General features: G+C 36.6%; 3 protein-coding genes across 3 annotated transcripts; 1 reads left to right on the top strand and 2 right to left on the bottom strand.

The window, feature by feature from the left end:
• Window positions 1-1,328: 1,328 nt before the first annotated feature.
• On the top strand, window positions 1,329-2,908 carry LOC149836482 (uncharacterized). The gene is made up of 2 exons (XM_090007004.1): window positions 1,329-1,559; window positions 2,674-2,908. Exons 1-2 carry the CDS (start codon window positions 1,338-1,340, stop codon window positions 2,758-2,760), a joined length of 309 nt encoding a protein of 102 aa, XP_089863130.1. The 5' UTR covers window positions 1,329-1,337; the 3' UTR covers window positions 2,761-2,908.
• A 2,704-nt stretch (window positions 2,909-5,612) lies between these two features.
• Window positions 5,613-12,419, bottom strand: LOC149836481 (microtubule-associated protein 70-2-like). The gene is made up of 11 exons (XM_090007003.1): window positions 11,791-12,419; window positions 10,464-10,549; window positions 9,572-9,637; window positions 9,298-9,468; window positions 9,037-9,207; window positions 8,766-8,921; window positions 8,513-8,659; window positions 8,318-8,389; window positions 7,687-8,223; window positions 7,403-7,590; window positions 5,613-6,006 (listed from the first exon to the last, which is right to left on the bottom strand). The coding sequence occupies exons 1-11, from the start codon at window positions 11,999-12,001 to the stop codon at window positions 5,988-5,990; spliced, it is 1,824 nt and encodes a 607-aa protein (XP_089863129.1). The 5' UTR covers window positions 12,002-12,419; the 3' UTR covers window positions 5,613-5,987.
• Window positions 12,420-20,985: 8,566 nt separating this feature from the next.
• Window positions 20,986-22,668, bottom strand: LOC149836480 (uncharacterized). The gene is made up of 2 exons (XM_090007002.1): window positions 22,440-22,668; window positions 20,986-21,601 (listed from the first exon to the last, which is right to left on the bottom strand). Exons 1-2 carry the CDS (start codon window positions 22,659-22,661, stop codon window positions 21,515-21,517), a joined length of 309 nt encoding a protein of 102 aa, XP_089863128.1. The 5' UTR covers window positions 22,662-22,668; the 3' UTR covers window positions 20,986-21,514.
• Between the last annotated feature and the right edge of the window lie 4,993 nt (window positions 22,669-27,661).

Below are 27,661 nucleotides of genomic sequence, written 5' to 3'. Positions count from 1 at the left end.
TGGGAAGGATCACAATTGGACGAAAAAATCTATTTTTTGGGAACTACCGTATTGGCCGACCCTATTGATACAACATAATTTGGATGTGATGCATGTAGAGAAAAATGTGTTTGATAATGTGTTCAATACAGTAATGAATATTAAAGAAAAAATGAAGGATAATCTGAAGGCCCGTATGGATTTAAAATTAATATGTAAAAGACCAGAATTGGAACTCAAAGAGTATAATGGCAAAGTACTGAAACCAAAGGCGAAGTACGTGCTCGGACCTGATCAAATAGTGTATATCGATAATCGACCGTAAGTATTTTGTTTTAAATTATTGCATATCTTTTAAATATTTTATATTGATATTTACTGTGTAACAATTCATGTGCAGCACGAGGTTTGAGCCACAAGAAGTAGTACGGGAGATTAGGAATTCACTTCTTCAACATCTACCAGGACCAGTTGCTCAATGGAAAGAGTACCCAAAGGAGGTGTTAGACAGATTGTGGTCCTCATTCATGGTATACAGTGGTTCCTCATAGTTAATGTGTTTCATATTTAATTTATTTAAGCAATGTCTACTAACTTTCTGAAAATATTTGTAGGCTTCGAATCGCTTCGCAACTACGGTGGAAGAAAATGATGCAAGGAAGGTGTGGCAGAAGGTGGCTGCCAATCGATTTGCAGACATGCTGCACACTATGAAGACTGCAGCAAAAAAAGCATCTGGCGTAGTAGATGATCCATTACTGTGGAAGGGCCATGGTCCTATTACTATCAGGAGAGATTACTGGGATGAAATATGCGATAAGTGGGTGGGAGATGCATTTAAAAATCGCTCTACGAAGGCTTCACAAAATCGATCGAAGATGCCCGAAGCCCATCTACACACAGGTGGATCTAAGACATTTGGGAGCCACCTAAAGAAAATGGTAACTCATCAATATATAATATTAATTTTATAAGTATTGTTGCAAACTTGTGTACTAAATCTTTTGTCATTTAACTTCGCAGGAAGCAGAAAAAGGAGGTAGTGTACCATATAAGGATGTGTTTGTAGAAACACATAAACGGAAGACCACGAGAGTCTTCGTATCAGAGAAGGCGAGAACGACAACGGTATGTATTAATTCTATTAATAATCATTGCAATATATATGCAAGTTATCATAATGTTATCATTAATTATTAATGAATACTTTAAACATTATTTTGTAGGAGGCATATGAGCAACAGATGGTAGAGCGATATGGCGAAGACGCTACTCAGCATCCATCATTTGATACTACAGCATGGGTGACTGCAGCAGGTGAACCAAAAAAATGTCGCGTGTTCGGGTTTGGGAGTAATATGAACACTTCACCAGTTATTGGTTCTTCCAGTTACGGCTCACCGACTTCTTGCGCCGACATAAGCTCCAAGCAGCCGACTATTCTTTCTGGTGATGATGTACGCGAGATCATTAATGAATCACTGAATAACTACTTTCAATACACCGTCGCCCCCTTTCTCCGAAATGAGATCAAGGCCGCTGTTCAGGATAGGGGATCTTCGATTCCAGGTCCCTCTCAGGTATAATCACATATTCAGTTTTTTGACTGCCTTAGAGCACATATGAGCATGCTATATTCACATATTCAATTTTTTGACTGCCTTAGCACACATACGAGCATGATCGAATCACATATATAGTTTTTTGCCTGCCTTAAAGCACATCTGAGCATGGTAGAATCACATATAGAGTTTTTTTAGATGCCTTAGAACACATATGAACATGCTATAATCACATATTCAATTTTTTGACTGCCTTAGAACACATATGAACATGTTATATATCATTTATGATAGAATCACATATAAAATTTTTGGCTTTGCCTGCCTTAGAGCACATATGAGCATGCTATATTCACATATTCAATTTTTTTACTGCCTTAGCACACATATGAGCATGATAAAATCATATATATATATATATATATATATATATATATATATATATATATATATATATATATATATATATATATATATATATATATATAACTTTTTGTCTGCCTTAGAGCACATATGAGCATGATAGAATAACATATAAAGTTTTTTTGACTGCATTATAACACATATGAGCATGCTATAATCACATATTCAGTTTTTTGACTGCCTAAGAACACATATGAGCATATTATAATCACATATTCAGTTTTTTGACTGCCTTAGCACACATATGAGCATGCTATAATAACATATAGAGTTTTTTTACTGCCTTAGAACATATATGAACATGTTATATATCATTTATGATAGAATCACATATAAAATTTTTGGCTTTGCCTGCCTTAGAGCACATATGAGCATGCTATATTCACATATTCAATTTTTTTACTGCCTTAGCACACATACGAGCATGATCGAATCACATATATAGTTTTTTGCCTGCCTTAAAGCACATCTGAGCATGGTAGAATCACATATAGAGTTTTTTTAGATGCCTTAGAACACATATGAACATGCTATAATCACATATTCAATTTTTTGACTGCCTTAGAGCACATATGAGCATGATAGAATCACATATAGAGTTTTTTTATTGCCTTAGATCACACATGAGCACATGATAGAATCACATATAGTGTGTAATTTATTTCATTATATTTTGTTTATCAATACTGACTGTTCTTTTCTTGTGTAGGCTGCTAGCGATAATCAGGGTAGTGGAGCTGAAGGGACAGATAAAGATAATGAACAAGAAGACGCACAAAATCTTGGCGATGATTAGAGGACTGTGTTGAAGAAGTTCTATTTTTTTTATTTTTCCTAATTGTAATTGTTGAATTGTAAATAATTAAACTTCTTAATTTTAAGGTGGAACGATTAATTATTGTAGATTCTTGTTATATGAATTTTTTTGTGTGGTTTGTTTTTTATTTACAGGAAATATAAATTGTACAAGAAATAGAAATTGTACAGTTCTCGGTAATTAATTTTCAAATATTTTTTTTTAATTTTTTTCTGTGTTTGCGACGGATTAGCGACGGAACCATCCGTCGCTATTCATATTAATATAGCGACGACATCGCGACGGAAGTAAATCCGTCGCCAAGCGGTGGTCGACGTTGAGTACCGGCGGATTGGCGACGGAATATAGCGCTTGTTATTCCGTCGCAATTAGCGACGGACCTGGCGACGGAATAATTCCGTCGCCAGTTAGCGTCGAAATATTCGCGACGTAAGCATATTGTCGCCTAGTTGTCGCTAATCCGTCGCTAACCATGTTAGCGACGGATTAGACGCGGAATGTGGTCGTCGCTAATCTACTGCTTTGTTGTAGTGTGTGGGCCCCTCCGAGACAGTCTCTTCAATCTTCATTTTATAATAAACAAGTTTAGAATTTTCTACAATAACAAAACAGAGAATAAAGGTAGACAGGCAGACAACAGAGACAAAAAATAAGTTCTTAAAAAAATAGAATATGATATTAAAAATACTAAAAAATGATGCAAGTGTTTCCTACTCATATTTATAATACAAGATACACAACAGATAAACAACTAAATTCAAGGATAATGGCATACCAATCGTTAAGGAAACAAAGAGACAAACAATCACTCACTGAAAAATGATTTAAATAAAGAAAAAAATAAATACGCTATTGAACATGCAAAGATAAATTGAAAACCATGTAATTCTTTCACAAAATAATTGACTCATGCTAATTTTTAGTTATTTACTGATTCATATTGTTGCTTCAAAAAATAATTGATTCAATCGTTAACGATGTGCTTATCTAAAAAACTTGTCCTCGATTATTCTTAAAAAGTCACCGATGAAGTACCGCCGCTGATGAATCACCAGAAATAGTTGTCAGGAAATCATTGAGATTTTTTGTCAAAGAAGGAACATTGGAGACCATAAAAACCGTCAGTTTATGCAAAATTAGCCCTAGAATGTGAACCATCATTTTTATATTGAGGATCATCACATTTAATGCTCGTACAAACATCCACAAAAGTAGAAAAATTCAAAGGCAAAGTAATTTCTCAAATTTGCAAATGTTTGAGAAGTCTGCAAATGAGTCAAAACTTTTGCATATACAAAGCAAAATCGTAACAACAAGATGCGAAGATCAAGAGTATTCACAAAAATTATATGTGTATGTTGTCACACATTTGCGGACCTCCTTGATGATCATTTACTTAAAAAAGATTCTCATGGTAGCTCACAAATATCGTAGTATATATGTGAAGGTAATGCCTTATTTGCAAAGATTGATCAGGATGCAAAGGTCGAGAACATTTACAAACATTAAACTATGAATGCCACCACACATTTGTGAACTTTCATGAAGATCAGTTACTTAAAGGCAATTCACACGGTAGCTCACGAATGTCGTCTCTATATGCATTTTTTGTACAATATTTGCAAATGTACGCAAATTTCAGTTACATGAGATTCACAAATTTGGTTATGCGAACTTCGTGAGGTTTGCGAAATCATTGTGCGAATATACTTTTTAGTAAGAAGTTACGAGATCAGGACATTGTACATATATACCGTGCGAACCTTTGCTCATGCAAAGGGTAAAAAGGTCTTAAAAAAGTCAGGCATTTGCCAATTTGAATATAGGACAGATTTGGGAAATTATAAGGCATTTCAAAAAAACGTGTCAGTTTCTCATACAGTACAGTTATTTTCCAATTAATTTATCTAACCCCGGATTGCCAATTTTATTTGAATCAGGACTGCCTTATGCTAAAAGAAACTGCTGCTGAGTTTTTTATATTTACCATGTTTTCTACATCAAATCCGTGAAATGATCTTGCATATAATTCTCTCCCGGTCTAGAATTTCTAATATAGTCTTGGCCATGTGGGATCACTGTGGAATTCTTTCTGTTTTTACTTTTTACCTTATTATAAGCATGACCAGAAGTGATTGACCAGTCAGATGTTGGGACCAGTGATATTATAGATCAAGTTGGGCTAAGTTGGTCTTTCTACGACTTGACTGATTTGAAGCTTCTGTTGATGCATTCTGTGTTGTTTTGCGCCCATCATCAACATGACATCATCAAGCTTACAATGAGTCGTATTATTTTGGAATTTTCTTTTCTTAGACCTGATATCCTATATAATTTGCTTCAGTGAAGATCAAAATTTTGGGGCAACAAGGAGCAAGATTTACGAAGTAGATAGCACGCCTCAGGAACCGTCAAACCGAGTATTTAACATTCAAATACATGGAACTTCAATGTATTCAGTGAGTAAATAATTGAATTGAATTTGCCAGGTCCTAAGTTGCATTACAATTATCGTAATATTGAAAATTCAGAACTTGTGCTAGTTTAAGAAATCGTTGGTGCCATGCATACTGCACTGCAGTTTGCACACAAATTTGTCGAGTCCTACTCTGTCAATTTTCTTATCCATCTGTTAACAGTTGTCACTATGACGATTACTGAGCCAACTGTTTGAGCCACATCCTCGGATGGTTAGCTCATCACGCGGTGAATCAAAAGATGTTGAACTGATCGTCTAGTCTTTGGATTAAATCGATTATCAATTGGAAATTAGAATAAATGATTGGCCTGTGTGTAGAGAATCGCAAAGCAAGTTCTGCAAGTCACTCGGAAAGAACTACATCTGATATTAGTACAGCATATTCACACCATTCAGATATACACGTTAGCTGTTTGCAAATCAGACTGGCTGCCCAACAACACATGATTAAACCTGAAACAGGTGGGCAGAAAAAAACAAGACAAGAAAAGATGGGCCACCAACAATACACACACATTACAACCAAGCACAGGATACCATGCTAACCCCAGACAAAAGACCTGACCCAAAAACATGCCGATCTTGAGTTGCCTCCACTTCAACACCGGGCAGACGTGAGCTAGCAAGTATGACCAATTAGAGGGAAAATAAAGAAATAATTACGTAAGAATGAAACAGGGCAACCATACCGGCCTAGCCAGGATTGAGCCACAGCAATGCTGACTGGTTACGTATTTCGTATACTCCTGTTCAGAAAAAAATATATATATATTACTCAGGCATTACATCTTAACGAGAGCCGGGAAAAAAAAAACAGTACAGCACAATTATATCCAAACTGTTCATGATAGGTTGAGAATGGGTTCCCACCTGATCATTGGGTTTAATCTCTAGACACTAATTTTTCAGTTAAATGATTGTGGCAAAAAAAAAAAAAAGCATGGTTGTAGCAACGAACAAATAAAGCAGAGAAGAATGCTCAGTGCTGTGGACATGGTGTCCGGATCTGCTAAATGAGGTCACACAGCAATTTATTGTAAACTAGTACTACATTGACACAGAATAGAATTCATAACTCCAGCTTCCATCATGTGGGGCGGCCAATTGTAGAAAATCAGGAGTAAAACTTGAAGAGAAAACTTGGAGATGCAGAGAAAACCATTAGATGATTTTACGGGTAGCAGAAGGCAACTGTTCATACTTCAAAATGTCATTTTCCTCTAGTAAGTGGTACAAACTCTATTAACAGTCATACAACCAAATGGGGTATGCTTTCTCTTTATGGTTGGAAGCAAATGGGGTTTCCAAGACCTTCATTGGCTACAACCCTTATTCTCTTGCGATTCAGCTATTTTATCTAATCTTTCTGTTGAGTTCTTGTCAACCTCTGCTCATGTATGGTCTACCCTTACTGAGTCTTTTCATAAAACGTTTTCCTTTCCATAAATAAAAAAACAGTTGTACGACCAAAGGTACAGCTCCACTTTAGAAAACGATGATATGCATTTGGAACATTAGCACGTGAGGAACCATTCTAGTTCCACTTAAGATGGTACGACACTTTAAGTATAACCCAATTCTCATGCCAATCCCAGAAAAATGAAAGAAGAAGAAGAAATAATACAAATAAAAGGTGGAAACTTTAAATTTCCAAAATATATCCATATATTTTGGAACTGAAGCATGAAGAGCACTTGAATGAAAAATGGCACAACAGCAATATAAAAAGCTCAATCTGACATTCCGCAAACAAAAGGAGACAAGTTGACTGGCAACTTCATTCAACAAATAATAAAATGTATGTTAAAAAAGCCAAGTATTTTTGTTACATAAACACAGCAGTTCATAAAGAAAGCTATGACCTATAAAATGAGGTGAAATACTTTTAGACCAGTTACCTGATGATTGCACATAAATAAGTGAATGAGTGGCTGCTTCTAAAACCCAATTGTCCAACTAGCAATCATAGGATATCACAGGTTCACTCTAAATCTACTCATAAACTTGGGGATAATTGGGGAATTCTACAGGATAATTTTTTTAAATTGGACCAAAAAACCTATTATTACCATGAGAATGAAAGATTTCACGCATTTAACAAAGTGGATTCAATTATATGGCCAGCATGATAGTAAATTGTACCTTCCAGGAAGCAGCTGGGAGCTCATTACAGGCCCTTTTGAACTACTAAGGCGCCTTGCCCTTAAATCACGTCCCTTCTCCACTCTGATTGCAGCCACTTCCTTTTCCATTGCAGCTACTTCTCTTCGCATTTTCTTGGCCTCAACCTCCATTGCTTTCGTCAAAGTCTCCACCTTTTTAGCTAACATCTGTTTGAAGATTATGTCCATAAAATTCAGCTTCAGGACAAAGAAGATACACCAAATGGAAAAAAAAAATCCAAGCAATAGAACCAAAATAATAACCTCAATAGCATCATCCTTGTCTTTAAGGCTTTGATCCTTCTCATGGCTAGCCTTCCTCAAAGCTATGACCTCTTTTTGCAGCATATCATACAGTAGCCCAGATACATATTCACCAGAATCTGCTTTTGCAGTTTCACTTGGTTTACTGTCCGGGTTGTCCTCCCATGTGGTATGTGTCTCATTTTCTCTAACCCTATCAACCTTGTTCATTGAAGAGTTGGACCTTGTACCATTTGCAAAAAGCTTGCTTTGGTCCAATGACCGACTACCACCATCAAACGACCTTGAAGAACCTTTAGCATGCTTCAATACTGTGCTGGCACTGTTTGAAGTTGCAGATCCATATTGTGGTGTAGGGGCTCTCCTTGATGAAAGGCCATTTGAAGATGTTCTGGACAAATTTTCTGCTCCACCAAGTGACTGCCGTCGAGATGGTCCACTACTTGCGCTTCGTCTATCAGAGGATGTGCGAGCATTACCATTTGATGATGTTCTCAGGCTTTCTTCCAAAACTTTGAGTCGCAATAGATATTTCTCCTTAATAATCAACATAAAGAAGAAATAGTAAATAACCAGAGAAGAACATACAGAAGACTATATAAATGCCACTTATTTGAAAAACAATTCCCACCTTCAGCTGGGCTTCAGATTTTGCAGTTCTTTCAACTATAGCAAGTTTGTCCCGAAGCTGCTGCATTTCTCCCTAAAGGCATAGATAAATTTATAATTCACTTGAGAAAAAAATGAATCCTGCAGGAATTATCCTTCATCAAGAGGACAAAGAAAGTATTTAGAAGGGAAAGATTTTGATGAAATCATTTTAGACCTGGATAAATCTCCTTTCTTCAAGCCATTGTTTCACAGGCATTACTTTGTCATTGGCATCTTTCCATTCATTTGCAACTACCACTGCTACCCGATTTGCTGTAACCTTTGCACGAGCTAATTCCCGGTCAAGAGTTTTCCTCTCTTCCTAAAGAAACAGGAAAAAAAGGGAGAACCACTTAGGCATACCAAATAACTTTTTGTATCAGGGCATTCATATGCATAACATTTCAAGAGGGATAAAACATTCTTACACTCATCTCCTGCACTTTCCGTTGGTAATCACGCACAGCATTTGCAGCTGCACCGCCAGCAAGAACAGCCTCCTCAAGCTCTCGAACAGTTTGACTCAGTTTTTCAACCTCTGAAACCTTCTGCCGGTGCATTTTATCCAGAATCTTGTTTTCCTCCTGGATCATGGGAGGCCCAGAAGAAGCAAGTGTACCACAGGTTCAATATAAATGGACTCTGCTAACCAAAGTGAATAATTGATAGCCCATACATGAAAGGAGGTAAGATGAACACCTGGCATATCTCAATCTGCTTCATCAGCTCTTGGTTCTTGTTTTGCAAATCATCAACTAAAGAGGCCTTTGCTAATGCCAGCTGGACAGTTCTCTCTGCTTCGAGCAAAGCTGCTTCTTTTGATTTCGTAAGCCGGTCCAATGCTCGATTGTCATCCTGCAGCTTGGCAGCCTGGAAGGAAATAGTTAACCAATACATCAGAAAAAAACTTTTTATGTGACAGACTTGGTGCATCGAGAACATCACTGCAATGCGACCCACCTCCAACCTAGCAAGCCTAAGCTCTGCTTCCAGTGGTGTGATGATGGCCTCAATTGGAGGCATTTCATCATCTTTCTGAGCTGCATGGACTCTTCGAAGAGTTGCTTCTGCTGCAAACTGTGCCGCCAATGCTGCTTTCTTCTCATCATTTATCTTCTTAATCTCAAGGTTCTGCAAGAAATAAATGCAATTCATGTAGGTTTGCACATGAATTGATCACTCGAATAGTTAACAGATAGTTTTCAACAAGAAACAAACAGAAACCAAAGATTACTTTATTTTCTAGAAGAGCTTCAGTTGTCTTCAGCTTGTCCTCCACTTTTTTCAGTTCATCTGTAAGCTATGTGCCAAACATGGACAAATAAAATGGTAAGCGTAACAAATATTCAAAGTTAAAGATGGAAATAATGAATGATTCAAGATTCAAAAAGGAAAAACTGGATAACAATTACCTACAAAATAACCAAACTGGAAAAACTGGATAACAATTCACTAAAGAAACGCAATTACCCACTATATTCTTGCTCCTTACTAAAGAGAATTAATAGAATAACAAAACTATTCTGATCATAAAGTTCTCAAATATAAGAGAGAGAAAAGGCAAAAAAATTCCTTCAGCTTTACAAAGGCATTTGGGTGTGTTCAGTCTTTCTTAAATATGATCAAGCGAGCAATAATCCCTGATAATCAATTACCATTTTTTGTGGCCCTCTTTCAGATGCTAATGAAAAGTTCAATTGAATGGACAAAATTTGTGCTTCAACTACAATTTGCTAGTCTGATCCTACGCATCCATGGTAACAGACATGGTCCATCTCCAAAATTAACCAATAGTTTAATTATTCAAAAAGATTGTTCATAGGTAATAAGATAACAATGGTAACAAGACTTCTTTTTTCCTCTCCTGGACAAAGAACAGTAACAGAAACAACTTGATTTTCCAAAAGAAATATAGATATCCCGAAAATTTTCCAAAAATAGAGAAATTTATTGTTTTCTACTTCTACCTATAATTCTATTCTTCAGAAAAATGATAATACAAAAACAAAAGCAACAATCATGAAAATAACGATGATAATGATAGTAATGGTAGTTGTAGTCATTATACTAGCATCAGCATCAATCATAATAATGATAATCATGGTTGTGATAATAATAGAACCTACTTCTTCAACAGCTTTTTCCTTTAGACGCTCTGATAATTTCAATGCCTTGATTTCTGCCTGGGCTTCTCCTAAATCTCTATCCTTATCTGCACAAAGAAAATCCAAGACAACATTAAAACTAGGTGTGAAATACACATACACACAGTATGTGTGCACGTGTTAACAGCCCAAAATAACTGCAAACTATGAAGTGTAACAAAGAAAGACGATTAATGTTAGTTATCAAAAGGGACAAAGGAAAATTTGATGACTCAGATATCTTAATCTGGCAAGTTGATCCAAAATCTGTGGAAGTGACGCAGACCAAAATTTGAAAATTTAAAGACCAAGTGACCTTAATCCATGCAAGTTGATCCAAAATCTGCGCAAACTGATGGGAGTGCCACACATCCAAGGTTACCAGTTTAACACAATGGACCACCAAAAGCACCAGACATCTTAAAATAACATATGTCTTAGTTTACAAAAGCAAGATAATAAGAAGCCAATTCACCCTTAACACAGGAACGCCATTTCACACATAACAAAAAGAAAACCAACCATGAGCAGACCTAACCAAAACTGCTTTCAAATCGATCCAGAATATTGGTTAAAATATAGCTTTTGTAAGCCCGTCTAATTAAGATAGAAACAGAAAGGGGGAACAACACAACACTAATGTATCATGAAAACTTTCTCGGAACTAGATGCCCAAAAATAATGATCAAATTATAAGTTACATAAAGCTATTAATGTACCAACTATAACTAATCCAGCTTGAATTTCTCTCAAGATAGTACACATAACCAGCAAAACTCATTCTGAGATGAAAACAACGAGGGAGAGGAAAGAGAAACCTACAGATGTCAAGAACGGAACAACAGTATAAAAATCTTAAATAGACAAAAAATAGGTATAATCCACAGAAATCTCCTACAAGTGTCAACCCTAGATATCCGGACTGTAAATAGGAAAAACAAAAGCAAGCACGATTAGCAACCCCCTCCCTCAAAAATAGAAAAAACTAATGCAAAGCAAATAAAATCTAAAAACTTGACTTTGACTCAAATTTCAGCTCGATAGAGCTGATTTCAGAAACCCTAAAATTTCGCTACTGACTGACACTGAGCCTCCTAACAAGGGGAAAAAGAGGCTGAATTTTGGCGAAGATGAAACCCTCAAATCCGACCCATCCAAAAACTGCATGAAACACTCTGAAGAAACGAATCCACAAAAGACACAATGCAATGTAACCAGGAAAACTAAAAGAACGCCACTGAACTCCTTCAGAAGAAAAAAAATAATCCGATAGGATACGTGTGAAGCAAGAACCCGACGAAAATCGCACCTTTAACTTCATTCTCGAGCCGATTGAGCTCCACCTTCACAGGATCCGAGCCGTGCAAGAGATTGATGAAATCCTCCGTCTCCGAGCCGGATCGTAGATGCTGAACCTTCTTCTTGCTCCTACTCTCGCCCTTGAACGACGCAGAAACACCCATGAATGGCTTAGGCGTCTCGAAGCCCGGATCATCTCCGCCGTTCTGCAAATCCGCCATCGGGAAACCCACGCAGGACAACAAACAAATCCGAAATACAATCCAAACTCACGAGATCATCAAACCCGCGGAAAAAGAACCCGAAACCCAACAAATCGCAGCTAGACGAAGAACGCTAGATCATCCACAGACCCCGAACCGTCATCCTGATCCACCGCAGCACGGAACCCGCCGGAATATCCCGAAACTTAGGGAAATTCCGATAGGCAGCCAGAAGAAACCTCCAGAAACCGTCACGAGAGCGACGAAGAAGGGGTCGCGGAACTCGAAATCTTAGAGGATCACAGAGTGAAGAAAGCCGAAGAAGAATCCGGCGATCGGATTCCGCATTCCACCGGAGAAACGGAAACCCTAGAGAAGGATTCCGGCTCGCAGGTGAGAATGGGAAAATGCAGGATGGAGAAAAAAAAAGTAGAAATTTGTTTTTTTTATTTTATTTTTTATTTTATTTTTCCTCTGCAAACGGAAAGGGGGTGGGAAAGGAAGGAGAGAGCGTGCGCTTAGTACTTAGCGGGGGAATTTTGAGCGAAGTTTAAATTGGCGTTTTTTTACTTGCTTCTCCTCGTTTGTATTTATCTCGTTTGTATTTATTTTGTTTAAATGGTTTTTAACTTGTGAAATAGGGAATTCCCGAATCCAGAACCCATGTGAAATGACAATGGTAGCCTTCTGTTCTCCTTTTTGTTGGAATTAACGTAAGTGCCCTTTGACCGTTAAAAAGGACAGAAAAAACCACAATGGTTTTGGACTGCTGCGTTTGACTGGATCAGATTTGTGAACCGAAGATTTTAGAACGATGGATCTCTGACCCGTCTCCCACAGTTCGAGTTGAATCAGGTTCTTGTTCGATTAAAAATATATTAGATTATTTTAGACTTAAATGGATCAACAGGTTTAGGTATTTATCAAGTCGGGTACGATGGATCAAATAAATACGGAGTCAATCATTTTATGAGAACATGAATTGGATCGAGTCCTGTAGTTGATTGTGGACTGGGTCGGGTCTACAACGTTTGGGTAAAACAGGTTTAGATCCATAAACAGTTTGGATTTCATTTAGTTTGGGAACAAACGCGAGAGGTTTCCAACAGGATTTGGTTCACTCAATAAAAGCATTTAGGGTGAAGTATGGTTCAATAAAAATATTAAAATTTTATATAAGTAAACAAGTAACCAGTAGGGGGATAGTCCACCCACTACATGGTCCGCCCCTTGTCCTTCCTTTCAAAATCTCTATGTTAAATATATTTTTTTGGCAAATTATATTCATGTCTGAAAACACATGAATAGACTCATGGTAGGATTTTATAAGGTTGTAAAAATCCCCCTTTTTAAAAAATTTTGATTTTTTTTTGTTACAAAATACTAATGTTAAAAAAAGCTTGATCCAAGAGTCTATTCATATGTTTTCAAGGATAAAGATCACATCCATAAAGTATTTGTCAAAAAAATATATTAAAAATGAAAATCCTGAAGAGGAGGACAAGTGGTAGACCATTTAATGGGTGGACAATCTCCCTTGACATAAATAACACCAAAGTCACCAAATTAAAAGCTTTTTCTCTCTCTCTCTCTCTCTCTCTCTCTCTCTCTCTATATATATATATATATATATATATATATATAGAAAGAGAGAGAGAGAGAGAGAGAGATGCACGGGCATATAATGTGGTTAAAAAAATCAACAGTCGAAAGCTCCAAATATTATTTTTTTACCCAAAACACATTATGATCTTGGTGTCAATTCCTACTAAATTAACCATTCCAAACACATATAGGGTTGAAATCACAAAAAAAGACAAAATTTTTAAACCCTATTTAACATGTTTTCATCACTGATATATATATATATATATATATATATATATATATATATATATATATATATATATATATATATATATATATATATATATATAAAGAGAGAGAGAGAGACATGATCCAGTTCAAAAAATAAACGGTCCAAATTCTTTGTAAAATTTTTAGACTCCAATATCATTCTTTTCATCGAAACACATGATCTGGGTGTCAAGTCCTAATAAAACTTCCATGCCAAACACATCTATGGGGTTGGAATTGTGAAAAAAAATATATATCATGTTTGCATCACTCATATGACTATGCCAAACACTTCTATAGGGTTGGAATCATGAAAAAGCACCGAAAAAAAAAATCATTTAGCATGTTTGCATCACTCATACAATGTTGGCAGTGCTGATCTTTTATGTTTCAATTCAGCAAACTCCATTTTCTAGGAATCAATTTTTTGATGAAAAAATATGATTTTATTTATCTTTAAGTTTATAAAAACATTGAACCATCGTTTTTTTAAGCTTTATAAAAACCCCCAAACCATTTACACCCCAACTTTATCACGTTATGGAAACATTGGTTTGGTTCTATATGGCCTTTGGAAGCTACCGACATCATTAATCATCATCAACATACATGCATGTCTCACTTACAGTTCATCTACTAATACTAATTCTCCATCTTAAAAAAGCTCATATGAAAAAAGAACTATAGCTCAGATGGTACATGATACTGTGAGCCAGTTACTCCAATCAGAGTGATATCTAAAGAATAGAATATGTATTTCGGCCATTTGGGAACTCAACAAGACCAATTTGTCTTGTTTGCAACGTTATTGGATTTGCGATATCTTTCAGATTTGGGTGAATGTGATGAGGGTTGACAGTCACACTATCTTGATTGATTGAGTGGTCTCCTTCTCTAATCCCTTTGAGGCATTTTTTTTTTTGTATTTTAGTTTTTTTTTTTTTTTATCAAGGGAACCCCGAGTTCAGGTTGTGGGGCTTGGGAGAGATTGAACTCTCAAACGATTAGAACCAATTCTGTCAAAATAGTATCGGCTAAGGTGAATCGGCCAATACCGATTCTCAAGTGAATCATTCTGAATTGGCTAAAAAATAATTAAAAAATATTCTGTGTTAAAATAATATAAAAAAGTTAATTTTAAATTTTTTTTACATATATTAAAAAATAGCCAATTCAGGTTAGTGTCGCATCGATTTTAGCACCGATCATACTCACAACATTGGTGACTGCCCTCTTTTTTTTCTTTTCCAAGAAGCTTGCGGTTTTAGCAATAGTGCAAAGAACATTCGCCTTGGATTGTAGTTTATGCTTACAAAACAACAACAACAACTACGCCTTCATCCCAAAACAATTGAGGTCGGCGATATGAACCAAAAAAGAAAATCATTCTGAGTCTTCCACATGAATCCTTCTCCTCCAATCATTTCTATCCAATGCCATGTCCTCTGTGAGGTTCAAAGCATTCATATCCTTTCCTATCACCTTCATCCATGTCTTCTTAGGCTTACCCCAACCTCTTTTAACTAATATATTTTCTCATTTCTCCATCCTTCTAACTGGAGCATCATTAGGTCTTCGCCAAACTTGTCCAAACCACCATAAACGATTCTCTCTCATCTTATTTATGCTTGCATACCTTTTTTTTCATGATGTGGAACCCTCATAAAAAACCGAGTCACTTATTGGGCTCACTCTTTTGTGACCAAACCCTAGGTAAGGTCACCCACAAGCAGTTAAAGGCACTCACAGAGTCGGTAAAACTTGTGTTGAAAGGATCAACACCTTTTCTCTAGGCCCGCTACCACTTGGGCGACCTGGGCGGGTCAGAAGAAGGGAAAAACAAAGTTTTTGCAATCCATGGAAAAAATAAGAGCTGGATCGATCCTAACCTTCTGCATAAAGTGGCTAACTTCAAGACTTAAACTTGCACCTTTGTACTAACAGCACAAGTATGTTACTGTTCTATCAAAGATCAAACAATGACTCCTAACCTTTGAGTGGCACGTGTAAATATCTCATAATTTTATTTTAAAGAGTTTTTTTTTATGACAAGCAACCCTCGTCAAGCATTGAGTTACTTACCTACAGGGGCCTCCACTTGTCTGGTAGGAGCAGCTAGTGTAGGTCACCTTGTGTTGTGACATTGCAAGTTCAAAACTCAAAGGTATCGTTGTATAACTGGTAGGGGTTTGCTTAACCCCAGCTTGCCTTTCAAAAAAAAAAACATCAAATTAATTAATGGGCCAATCCGGGGAGGAAAAGCTCGGGTGGGGTCACCGACACTCGAGCTCTTATGGGTTGTTTGATGACTTGTTCAGTATTGGACGAAATGAACAATAAGAATGTAACACAACATTGGTTTTGTTGGTTCCATTCTTTTTCTTTCAATTCTAACAGTTGTTCAATTTTTGATGAGGAAAGAACGAAGAAGAAGAAGAAGAAGAAGAAACTCTAATCAATGAAAAAAAAAACTAATCAATAAAAGAACCTTAACCAATAAAATCAAACAAAAACCCCTAATTTAAGAAAACCCTCACATATGAAAACCTAAAAAAAAAAATTGATTCGTACTAAAATAAGAAGAAAGAAGAAAGAAGAAAGAAGAAAGAAGAAAGAAGAAAGAAGAAAGAAGAAAAAGAGAAACCTTACCGACGTTCTCATCCCATACGACTTCGCATCGCCTCGACAACAGCCCGTACCCTCAACTTTTTTTTTTGACATGCATTTCCCACTCCTTGTTCTTTTTGTAACAAAGAAAGGAGGAGGGGTGTTATGAAAATAACACTTTTTTTAAAAATGCAACAGGCACCGTTTCGAGCATCCACTGCAATCAAACGTTTGTTGAAATCATTGTCCCTCACATTCATTTTGTCCCATTTTGAAATCCACCACCTAAAAGGCACCTGCACATCTGGTGGGAGTCAAACATGGCACGAAGGGGTCAGCATGCGTGCAGGCGGGTTTTTAGGCTTGTGTTTAAGGTTGCACACTTTAGCTGTTTAAACTCAATTGAAAATAAAAAGTCTTCGAGCCAAGCTCGAGTCAACCATGGGCAAGCCCGAGCTAGGCTTTCATCACCTCAAGCTGATTAACTTGTAACAAGAAAAGACAATTAAAAGCCTTTGAATAGGCGATATTAAAAACTGCCACCTCTTTCAAAGATACACATCTTATACTAATAATTAGGTATTCTTTTTGCCTTCCAAAAAAAAATTAGATCTTTTTTGTTTTTTGTGAAAAAAAAAACTTTATGACCTAACATAAATGTATACATTTAAAAATATATATACAAGAGACAAAACTAACTTATCTAAGTTCAAGCTCAAGCTCAAGTCCGGGTCGTCTAAGTGAATCTTAAACAAAGGCTCAAGCGCAAGTCCGAGTCGTCTAAGTGAGTCTTAAACAAAGGCTCAAGCTCACTTGTTTATTAAAAGCAAATGAGCCGAACCAAGCTCGAGCTTCTCGGCTCATTCTATTAACCATTCTGTTGGTCAATATGAGAAAAGGGACATGTTCGACATTTTTCGTTACACAAGGGTAGCACATGAGAGAGAGAGAGAGAGAGAGAGAGAGAGAGAGTTTAAAAGGGAAAGCCCGTGCAGTGTCATAGGAATCAGGGAAGCTGGGATGCCGTTATATGCGGGGCCCACTTGATCCTCCTGAATTGCACGTGCAACACACCTAATATTGCAATTATGGTTGCACAATTAAGTTTTATTGGCGTTATTTTTAATAGTAAATTTGTTGATAAATTTAACACAAACAAACAAGTATATAAATATAGACCCAATAGTGGGATAGAGCTTAGACGGATAGAGTCTTAATCCATGTGTTAAGGGGTAAGTCCTCAGAGTTTTATGCCGATATGGACAAAGACCGAAGTACCACAGGCGCAGCTAGGTCTCTATGCTTGGAGCGATTTATTTAAGTAAAAATAAAAAAAGTATAGAATTATATTTTTCTCTAAGAAAATATAAAATATACCTAAATTATAAATCTACTATTCTTTTTTTAAGGCACTTCTACGGTGGTACACACTTGATTTACATCTATCATGACCAGCTTCTATTTATTATTTTAATGTCTTAAGTTGATTCAAGTAAGATGTTTTATATTAATTTTAAATCATCCTTATTTTCATGAATTTTGAGTGGTTAATTTTCACCTAATCATAAATAAAATCTTATGGTGTATTAAATATGATAAAACCTTCTAACCTAGTAAATAAACTATGCTAAACAAATATGTACGGCTAGATTTACCATTTGATGGATAGATCTATGCACACAAGAGTGTCTACTTCAATATCGGTGTGTATCAGCCTGAATCAGCCGATGTGTATTGTATAGCCAAAAAATTGATATGATTAATGATCAAGATCGACTATTTTTTTAATAAATGTAAAAAAAATAGCTTAAAATTAAAAAATTTATATTATTTTAATAGATTTAACACAAATCGCATTCTGATTGACACATAATATTCTTTTATTATTTTTGTCTGATTCAGAACAATTCACTTGAGAATCGGTATCGGCGATTCACCTGAATCGTTGGTCAAACGATACAGGTCCTATTCCGATGCTGACAACATTGGTGTCTACCACCGTATAGTATCATGATAAAGACTAAAGAACCACCATATATTTTCCCTCTTCTTATTTGTATTTTGTTATATGTACATACACAAATACTAAAAAAAAGGGAAGGTACATAAAGGAGGTATCGGAAATGAAAACATCAGGTTAAAAGGTGGAATCTTTCCGACAATAAATAGACCACATTTTCCCATTTTTAGAGAAAAGTGACAGGAGAAAACGAAAAGAACTTTAAATCAAGCTCTCGTATACCGTGCTGCCACCTGTACAATCAGTTCCGATTTTTTCGAAAAAGTGATATGGGATTTTGGGGAAATGACACAGATTTTTGAACCACAGAAAAGTGCCGTTGTGACTTGATTTTTGAAATTACTTCCGTGTTACAGCGTATTTTCCTGCACAAGGGCGCGGATCCGATGCGAAAAGAACAGGTGCAATATGATTGCACAAACATTAAGCACTTGATCACCCTCCATCTTGGGAACAGGGCCTGTCAGTTGTGGGGCCATGGCTTGATGGAGGGCATACAGGTGCTTAATGCACAAATTTTGTGCCATGTGATTGCACCTGATACAGACTCCGATCCGATGCGGTGAATAAGTGGCAAATTCCTGCTACAACTGATAAAGGGGTCGCGAGTTCAAACCTTGGGAAGGCAAGTTGGAATTAAGCAGCTTATGGTTGAGTTGGTGATCAAATATGGAAATGGACTCTTAAGTTGGATGGGCAGCTTGCAGTTTATTTATTGTCCAGCCAGTTGTAAATAGGAAATCAAAAGCCAAACAGGTGGTGAGTGAGAAAGGTAACAGATGATTACTTATTGGTCCTGAACAGTTCCTATGCACTTTAAAATACATTGTTACAGGTATTCTTTTGCTTAGTATAAACTAATATATATTGCTGTTATTTATCGATTAGAAATTGGCTTTGGAACAAAATCAATTTAACTAGAAACTTTGATTCTTTTTTCTACCAAGTTTTAGTGTGATGTGAGCCTTTTTTCACTCTAAAATGGATCTAAACGTGAGAAATGTCTCATGACCTAAATCATCTTTTTTACCAAGTTGTACAGAATGCATCTATAACTTCAGATTATACTGTTTAGGGTGGTTTTGGAGATTTACTGTTTAGGACCCTCTCTCTCTCTCTCACACACACACACATATATATATATATATATAACAGAGAGAGAGGATGGTCCACCCACCTGCCCTCCCCTTCAAAATTCTCACGTAGATATGTTTTTTGGAAAATCTGACCATATGGATGCCATATTTATGGTTGAAAACCTACACATTGGCTTTTGGATCAAATTTTTTGATGTAAATTTTTGAACCATTGACTTTTAGATATTTGTAAAATCCTATCTTTCACGGCTCATAAAAACATGTGTTTTTGTCAAAAAACATAGTCCAAGAGTAGATTCCCACTAAATCGAGCATGCTAAACACATCTGACGTCTATCATAAAATACTTCAAAACTATGGGGCAAAATGAGAAATAAGACCTAATATATATATATATATATATATATATATATATATATATATATATATATATATATATTCCTTAGGCCCCTTTTTTCTTTAGGTCTAGTTAGGCTCCTTCAAAAATCATAGTTTTAAGTATTTTTTCTCACGTTATAACACTGTAGATGTGATCTATAGGTTTTGTTTAGTGGGAACCGACTTTTGGATCACCAGAATCTGACCTCTATACAGGTTTTTTTGGTGAGCCAAAATCAATGGCTATGAAAGTACCAATTTTTTCAGGCTCAGAAAAACATGTTTCTTCATTAAAAAAACATGATCCAAGAGTCTATTCCCACTAAATCAAGCATGATAAACACATCTAATGGTTCAGATCTATCATAAATCACTTAAAACCTATGGGGCAAAACGAGAAATGGGGCCTAATATGTTCAGTTCTCTCTCTCTCTCTCTCTCTCTCTCTCTCTCTCTCTCTCTATATATATATATATATATATATATATATATATATATATATATATATATATATATAAACAAACTGTTCTAAACACCTGTAGAAAAAATAACTGCACCCATGCATGTGTGTGCGTAGGATAATCGAATGAGTTCAAAACTTAGTTTTGGCATAAGGCCCACATCCAAGGATATTTGAAAACATGGATCTTAACACCCTGTTTGGGCCAGAGATAAGGCTCTACCCAAAGTTGACCCAGGTGGACCGCAACACCAGATGTACCACAATGGCACACAAAGCAGAACCATATGCTCAAGAAAAATGAAGTTACCAGGGATGGGGAGAAATGAAGTGGGAGAATATTGTCAATACTTCAACACCCAGCCTAAGGCATAAGGTTCGAGGGAATGTTAGGGAGGCTTTAAAGAGATGGAGGAGAAATGAAGTGGGAGAATAAAGTCATTAGGTCATCGTGGATTGTCCTCCCAAATGGTTGTAAGATGAATATGGGAACTTGGAAATAAAGTGATTTTTGAGGCTTTGAAGTTTGAAGGTGGGAAAGTTTTATCACTACAACAAAGCAGTAGCTTAGCGACGACCACATTCCGTCGCTAATCCGTCGCTAATCCGTCGCTAACCATGTTAGCGACGGATTAGCGACAACGCGGCGACAATATGCTTACGTCGCGAATATTTCGACGCTAACTGGCGACGGAATAATTCCGTCGCCAAGTCCGTCGCTAATTGCGACGGAATAACGAGCGCTATATTCCGTCGCCAATCCGCCGGTACTAAACGGCGACCACGGCGTGGCGACGGATTTAATTCCGTCGCTAAGCCGTCGCTAGATTAATATGAATAGCGACGGAATCATCCGTCGCTAATCCGTCGCAAAAACGAAAAAAAATCAAAAAAATTTATTTAAAAATTAATTACCGAGAACTGTACAATTTATATTTCCTGTACAATTTATATTTCCTGTAAATAAAAAACAAACCACACAAAAAAATTCATATAACAAGTATCTATAATAATTAATCATTCCACCTTAAAACTAAGAAGTTTAATTATTTACAATTCAACAATTACAATTAGGAAAAATAAAAAAAATAGAACTTCTTCAACACAGTCCTCTAATCATCGCCAAGATTTTGTGCGTCTTCTTGTTCATTGTCTTTATCTGTCCCTTCAGCTCCACTACCCTGATTATCGCTAGCAGCCTACACAAGAAAAGAACAGTCAGTATTGATAAACAAAATATAATGAAATAAATTACACACTATATGTGATTCTATCATGTGCTCATGTGTGATCTAAGGCAATAAAAAAACTCTATATGTGATTCTATCATGCTCATATGTGTGCTAAGGCAGTCAAAAAATTGAATATGTGATTATAGCATGTTCATATGTGTTCTAAGGCATATAAAAAAACTCTATATGTGATTCTACCATGCTCAGATGTGCTTTAAGGCAGGCAAAAAACTATATATGTGATTCGATCATGCTCGTATGTGTGCTAAGGCAGTAAAAAAATTGAATATGTGAATATAGCATGCTCATATGTGCTCTAAGGCAGGCAAAGCCAAAAATTTTATATGTGATTCTATCATAAATGATATATAACATGTTCATATGTGTTCTAAGGCAGTTAAAAAACTCTATATGTTATTATAGCATGTTCATATGTGTGCTAAGGCAGTCAAAAAACAGAATATGTGATTATAATATGCTCATATGTGTTCTTAGGCAGTAAAAAAACTGAATATGTGATTATAGCATGCTTATGTGTTCTAATGCAATCAAAAAAACTTTATATGTGATTCTATCATGCTCATATGTGCTCTAAGACAGACAAAAAGTTAAATATATATATATATATATATATATATATGTGATTCTATCATGCTCATATGTGTGCTAAGGCAGTAAAAAAATTGAATATGTGATTATAGCATGTTCATATGTGTTCTAAGGCATCTAGAAAAACTCTATATGTGATTCTACCATGCTCAGATGTGCTTTAAGACAGTCAAAAAAACTATATATGTGATTATACCTGAGAGGGACCTGGAATCGAAGATCCCCTATCCTGAACAGCGGCCTTGATCTCATTTCGGAGAAAGGTGGCGACGGTGTATTGGAAGTAGTTATTCAGTGATTCATTAATGATCTCGCGTACATCATCACCGGAAAGAATAGTCGGCTGCTTGGAGCTTATGTCGGCGCAAGAAGTTGGTGAGCCGTAACTGGAAGAACCAATAACTGGTGAAGTGTTCATATTACTCCCAAACCCGAACACGCGACCTTTTTTGGGTTCACCTGCTGCAGTCACCCATGCTGTAGGATCAAATGATGGATGCTGAGTAGCGTCTTCGCCATATCGCTCTACCATTTGTTGCTCATATGCCTCCTACAAAATAATGTTTAAAGTATTAATTAATAATTAATGATAACATTATGATGACTTGCATATATATTGCAATGATTATTAATAGAATTAATACATACTGTTGTCATTCTCGCCTTCTCTGATACGAAGACTCCCGTGGTCTTCCGTTTATGTGTTTCTATAAACACATCCTTATATGGTACACTGCCTCCTTTTTCTGCTTCCTGCGAAGTTAAATGACAAAAGATTTAGTACACAAATTTGCAACAATACTTATAAAATTAATATTATATATTGATGAGTTACCATTTTCTTTAGGTGGCTCCCAAATGTCTTAGATCCACCTGTGTGTAGATGGGCTTCGGACATCTTCGATCGATTTTGTGAAGCCTTCGCAGAGCGATTTTTAAATGCATCTCCCGCCCACATATCGCACATTTCATCCCAGTAATCTCTCCTGATAGTAATAGGACCATGGCCCTTCCACAGTAATGGATCATCTACTACGCCAGATGCTTTTTTTGCTGCAGTCTTCATAGTGTGCAGCATGTCTGCAAATCGATTGGCAGCCACCTTCTGCCACACCTTCCTTGCATCATTTTCTTCCACCGTAGTTGCAAAGCGATTCGAAGCCTACAAATATTTTCAGAAAGTTAGTAGACATTGCTTAAATAAATTAAATATGAAACACATTAACTATGAGGAACAACTGTATACCATGAATGAGGACCACAATCTGTCTAATACCTCCTTTGGGTACTCTTTCCATTGAGCAATTGGTCCTGATAGATGTTGAAGAAGTGAATTCCTAATCTCCCGTACTACTTCTTGTGGCTCAAACCTCGTGCTGCACATGAATTGTTACACAGTAAATATCAATATAAAATATTTAAAAGATATGCAATAATTGAAAACAAAATACTTACGGTCGATTATCGATATACACTATTCGAATGAGTCTTCTTGTGCCAGCCTGAGAAGACCCTGTTTCTTGTGTTGGCTGTTGACTTGTGCGATCAACTGGTGTAGGTGGGTCGTGTACAGGCGCAACATCATCTGTAAAAAAATACACACCAAGTTCTCAGAATGTGCATTTGAACTAATCAAGCATCTAATTAGTTATATGATATACCTATCACAGGAGCCCGTGAAGATGAAGGTTGAGCCTGGCTACTACTGGATGAGCGACCACTATAACCTCCACGAACCATATTCTAACAAATAACATATGTCATACAATACATTCAAATAATTCACATCAAGTATTACAATGCATTCAAGTCATTCACATCAAGCATTGCAATGCATTCAAATAATTCAAATCATTGACATCAAGTATTGCACTAATTCAAATCATTCGTTAATTGCATAAATTATAATACATTCAGATAATTGAAATCATTCACATCAAATATTACAATGCATTCGAATCATTCGTATCAAGTATTACAATACATTGAAATAAAATTTTTAATCATTCACACCAAGTATTGCAATACAACTCACATCAAGTATTACAATGCATTTAAATAGAGGTTTGTAGTATAAGATTTTGCTCACTAGCTTGAGAATTCTTCCTCGTCACTAGTTTGACTTTCTTCTTCTTCTTCTTCTTCTTCTTCATTGTTTGCCCATCCACTTGGTACATCATTTGGATCACATTCCTCTATGAATGTTTCATCAGCCAATGGAGATATGACATGCATATCATGCGCAACATCGTGACCATAAGCGAAGTCACAGACATCATCTGATTGATAGTAATCACTGTCTTCAGCTAACTCATCTTCTTGTAACTGATCATACTCGTGGTATAGTTTGGATTTCACCTTGTAAACTGCCCACCATTCATTTCTATCTGACTTTTTTATACTCGGATATGAAGTATAATAAACTTGTTGAGCTTGCGAGGCTAATATGAATGGTTCATATGTTCCAAACCTGGATTTATGATTCACCTCCACAATGCCTGAAGCTTTGTCGAGTCTTGTTGCAGTTGGATCAAACCAATGACACTTGAATACCGTAACCCTGTTATTCATGCCTAAGTAAGTCAACTCCATTATTTCCTCTATAACACCGTAGTAATCATGTTCATTTTCACCGTAGCTGCTACCCTTGACACACACACCACTATTTATCGTTGATTTGTTTATACCGTAGTCTTTTGTATGGAATCGATAACCATTTACGATATACCCGTTGTAGCATTGCACAACTTTGGTCGGACCATTTTCTAAATCACATATTCCTTGATCTTTAACATCACCATGGCGAACCTACGCACAGACATAAATAATTATTGTGATCACGATCAATTAAGTAACTTAGTGTTGTTTATAAGTACAAAATTTATGTTAGCTTCTTTACCAACTGTTTCAACCACTCCACAAACTTAGTTTCACGTTCTTTTTGTACTTCTGCATTAGTGAGATGTGAAACTTTGCTTTGTAACTCCAGATCAAATCGTCTGCAAACCACAAATACTTATATTACCGAGCCATGTATCCACATATAGAACATAAAAGGATTTATAATTGAGTTGCATATACATATACTTACTCGATGTATGGGTCGATCGCTGAACATTTAAAAAGAATATAGATGTGTGCTGCATCTTGCTCTCGATCTGTCAATAGCCTTGATCGGCAACTACCAAATGCATGCCCAAGTCATTGAAATATCGACAGCTTGTCAGCTACAGTTACTTGTTCTCCATCATCGTTACGGGGCGGGCATGTGTAACGTGTTGAAATATGAGGTTCGAAGTACATAGATGAGAAATTTGAAATCTCTTCTAAAGTGTACGCCTCACAAATAGAGCCTTCTACTCTTGCTTTATTACGAACCTTTTTTTTTAGGTCGAACATGCATCTGACAAGAATATACATTTCAAATTTTAAATATCTGTCATTAAAGAGACAAATATAAAAAAACATATACCTTTCAAATGGGTACATCCATCGATATTGCACAGGGCCACCAACCCTTAGTTCATATGGCAAATGTATGATCAAATGTTCCATAACATCGAAAAATGCTGGCGTAAATATCTTTTCTAACAGACAAACAGTGGTGATGACAGAGTCCTCGAGATTCTTTACATCTGATACAATGACCTCCGATGCGCACAATGTTCTGAAAAATCCGCTCAACTCAGACAATACCCCCCATATAGGTTTGTCTAACATATCATGGAATGCTAGGGGTATCAATCGTTGCATAAAGATATGACAATCATGGCTCTTCAACCCATATAACTGTCCATCGTCAATCTTCACAGCCCGAGCAATGTTAGAGACATATCCATCTGGAAATCTCAGTTGTCTCAACCATTGACATACATGTTTTATTTGATCAGGTCCGAGCACGTACTTCGCCTTTGGTTTCAGTACTTTGCCATTATACTCTTTGAGTTCCAATTCTGGTCTTTTACATATTAATTTTAAATCCATACGGGCCTTCGGATTATCCTTCGTTTTTCCTTTAATATTCATTACTGTATTGAACACATTATCAAACACATTTTTCTCTACATGCATCACATCCAAATTATGTCGTATCAATAGGGTCGGCCAATACGGTAGTTCCCAAAAAATAGATTTTTTTGTCCAATTGTGTTCCTTCCCAAATCCACGGAAGGGTGTAGGACTGCGGGCATCTGTTAATACATCTGGAAAGTATCGCAATCTTCTTAAAATCTCTATGCCAGACAATCTTGAGGATGGACCTTCCATTTCAGTTGTGCCTGCTGTAAATGCATTCTTTTGACGTCGGAACGGATGATCGCTAGGTAGAAATCGACGATGGCAATCAAACCAGCAAGGCTTCCTTCCATGCCTCAATCTAAAAGCTTTGGAATCCTCCATGCAGTACGGACAAGCCAACCTCCCATGTGTGCTCCAACCAGATAACATACCATATGCAGGGAAGTCACTGATTGTCCATAGAACAGCGACCTTCATGTTGAAATTTTGTTTTTTGTGGGCATCATACGTGGTAACACCGTCATCCCACAGTACTTTTAATTCATCAATCAATGGCCTTAGATATACATCAAGATTTTGGCCAGGTGAGGTCGGACCAGGGATCAACAGAGACAAGAAAAGATTTGGACGTTTCATACACAAGCTTGGTGGAAGGTTGTATGGAGTTACAAATACTGGCCAGCATGAGTATGGAGTTGATCTACCCCCAAATGGATTAAATCCATCTGTACATAGACCGAGTCTAACATTTCGCACTTCCATTGCGAAGTTCTGATGAGTACGATCAAAGTGCTTCCAAGCTTCAGCGTCAACAGGATGCGTGATCTTGTTTTCATCGTGTCGAACTTTATTTGCATGCCATCTCATGTGTTTAGCTGTCTTTGAAGACATATACAATCGCTGCAATCTAGGAGTGATAGGAAAGTAGCGGAGCGACTTGTATGAAACTTCCTTTGATCTCGTGCTACCATTGCCTCTTGTCTTTGGCTTGAACCGAGGATGCCCACATGACGGGCATGATATGTCGTTTTCCTGCTCCTTGAAATACAACATGCAGTGATTTGGACAAGCATCAATCTTTTTGTAACCCATACCTAGAGCGTTGACCATAACTTTCGCACGATAGAAATTTTGTGGCAATTTCTCATCTTTAGGCAACATACTCTTCACAATCATGCACAAACGGTCAAAACATGATTGACTCAAATTATACTCGGACTTCAAATTCATTAGTTGAAGAACTGCAGACAAGATAGTGTGACTCTCACAACCGTTCCAAAGTGGCTCATCAGCATCTCTAAGTAAATCATAAAATCTACTAGCTGCATCGTTTGGTGATTCTTCATCTACGACAGTTCTTACATCACTAGAACTCATAGCAGAACCCAGTTCTGTTCCTGC

Source organism: Nuphar pumila, chromosome 5, assembly GCF_984573655.1.
Source record: "Nuphar pumila chromosome 5, dmNupPumi1.hap1.1, whole genome shotgun sequence".
NCBI classification, from domain to species: domain Eukaryota; kingdom Viridiplantae; phylum Streptophyta; class Magnoliopsida; order Nymphaeales; family Nymphaeaceae; genus Nuphar; species Nuphar pumila.
Note: the sequence above shows the minus strand (reverse complement) of the source record. Positions and strands in the feature narration are given on the sequence as shown.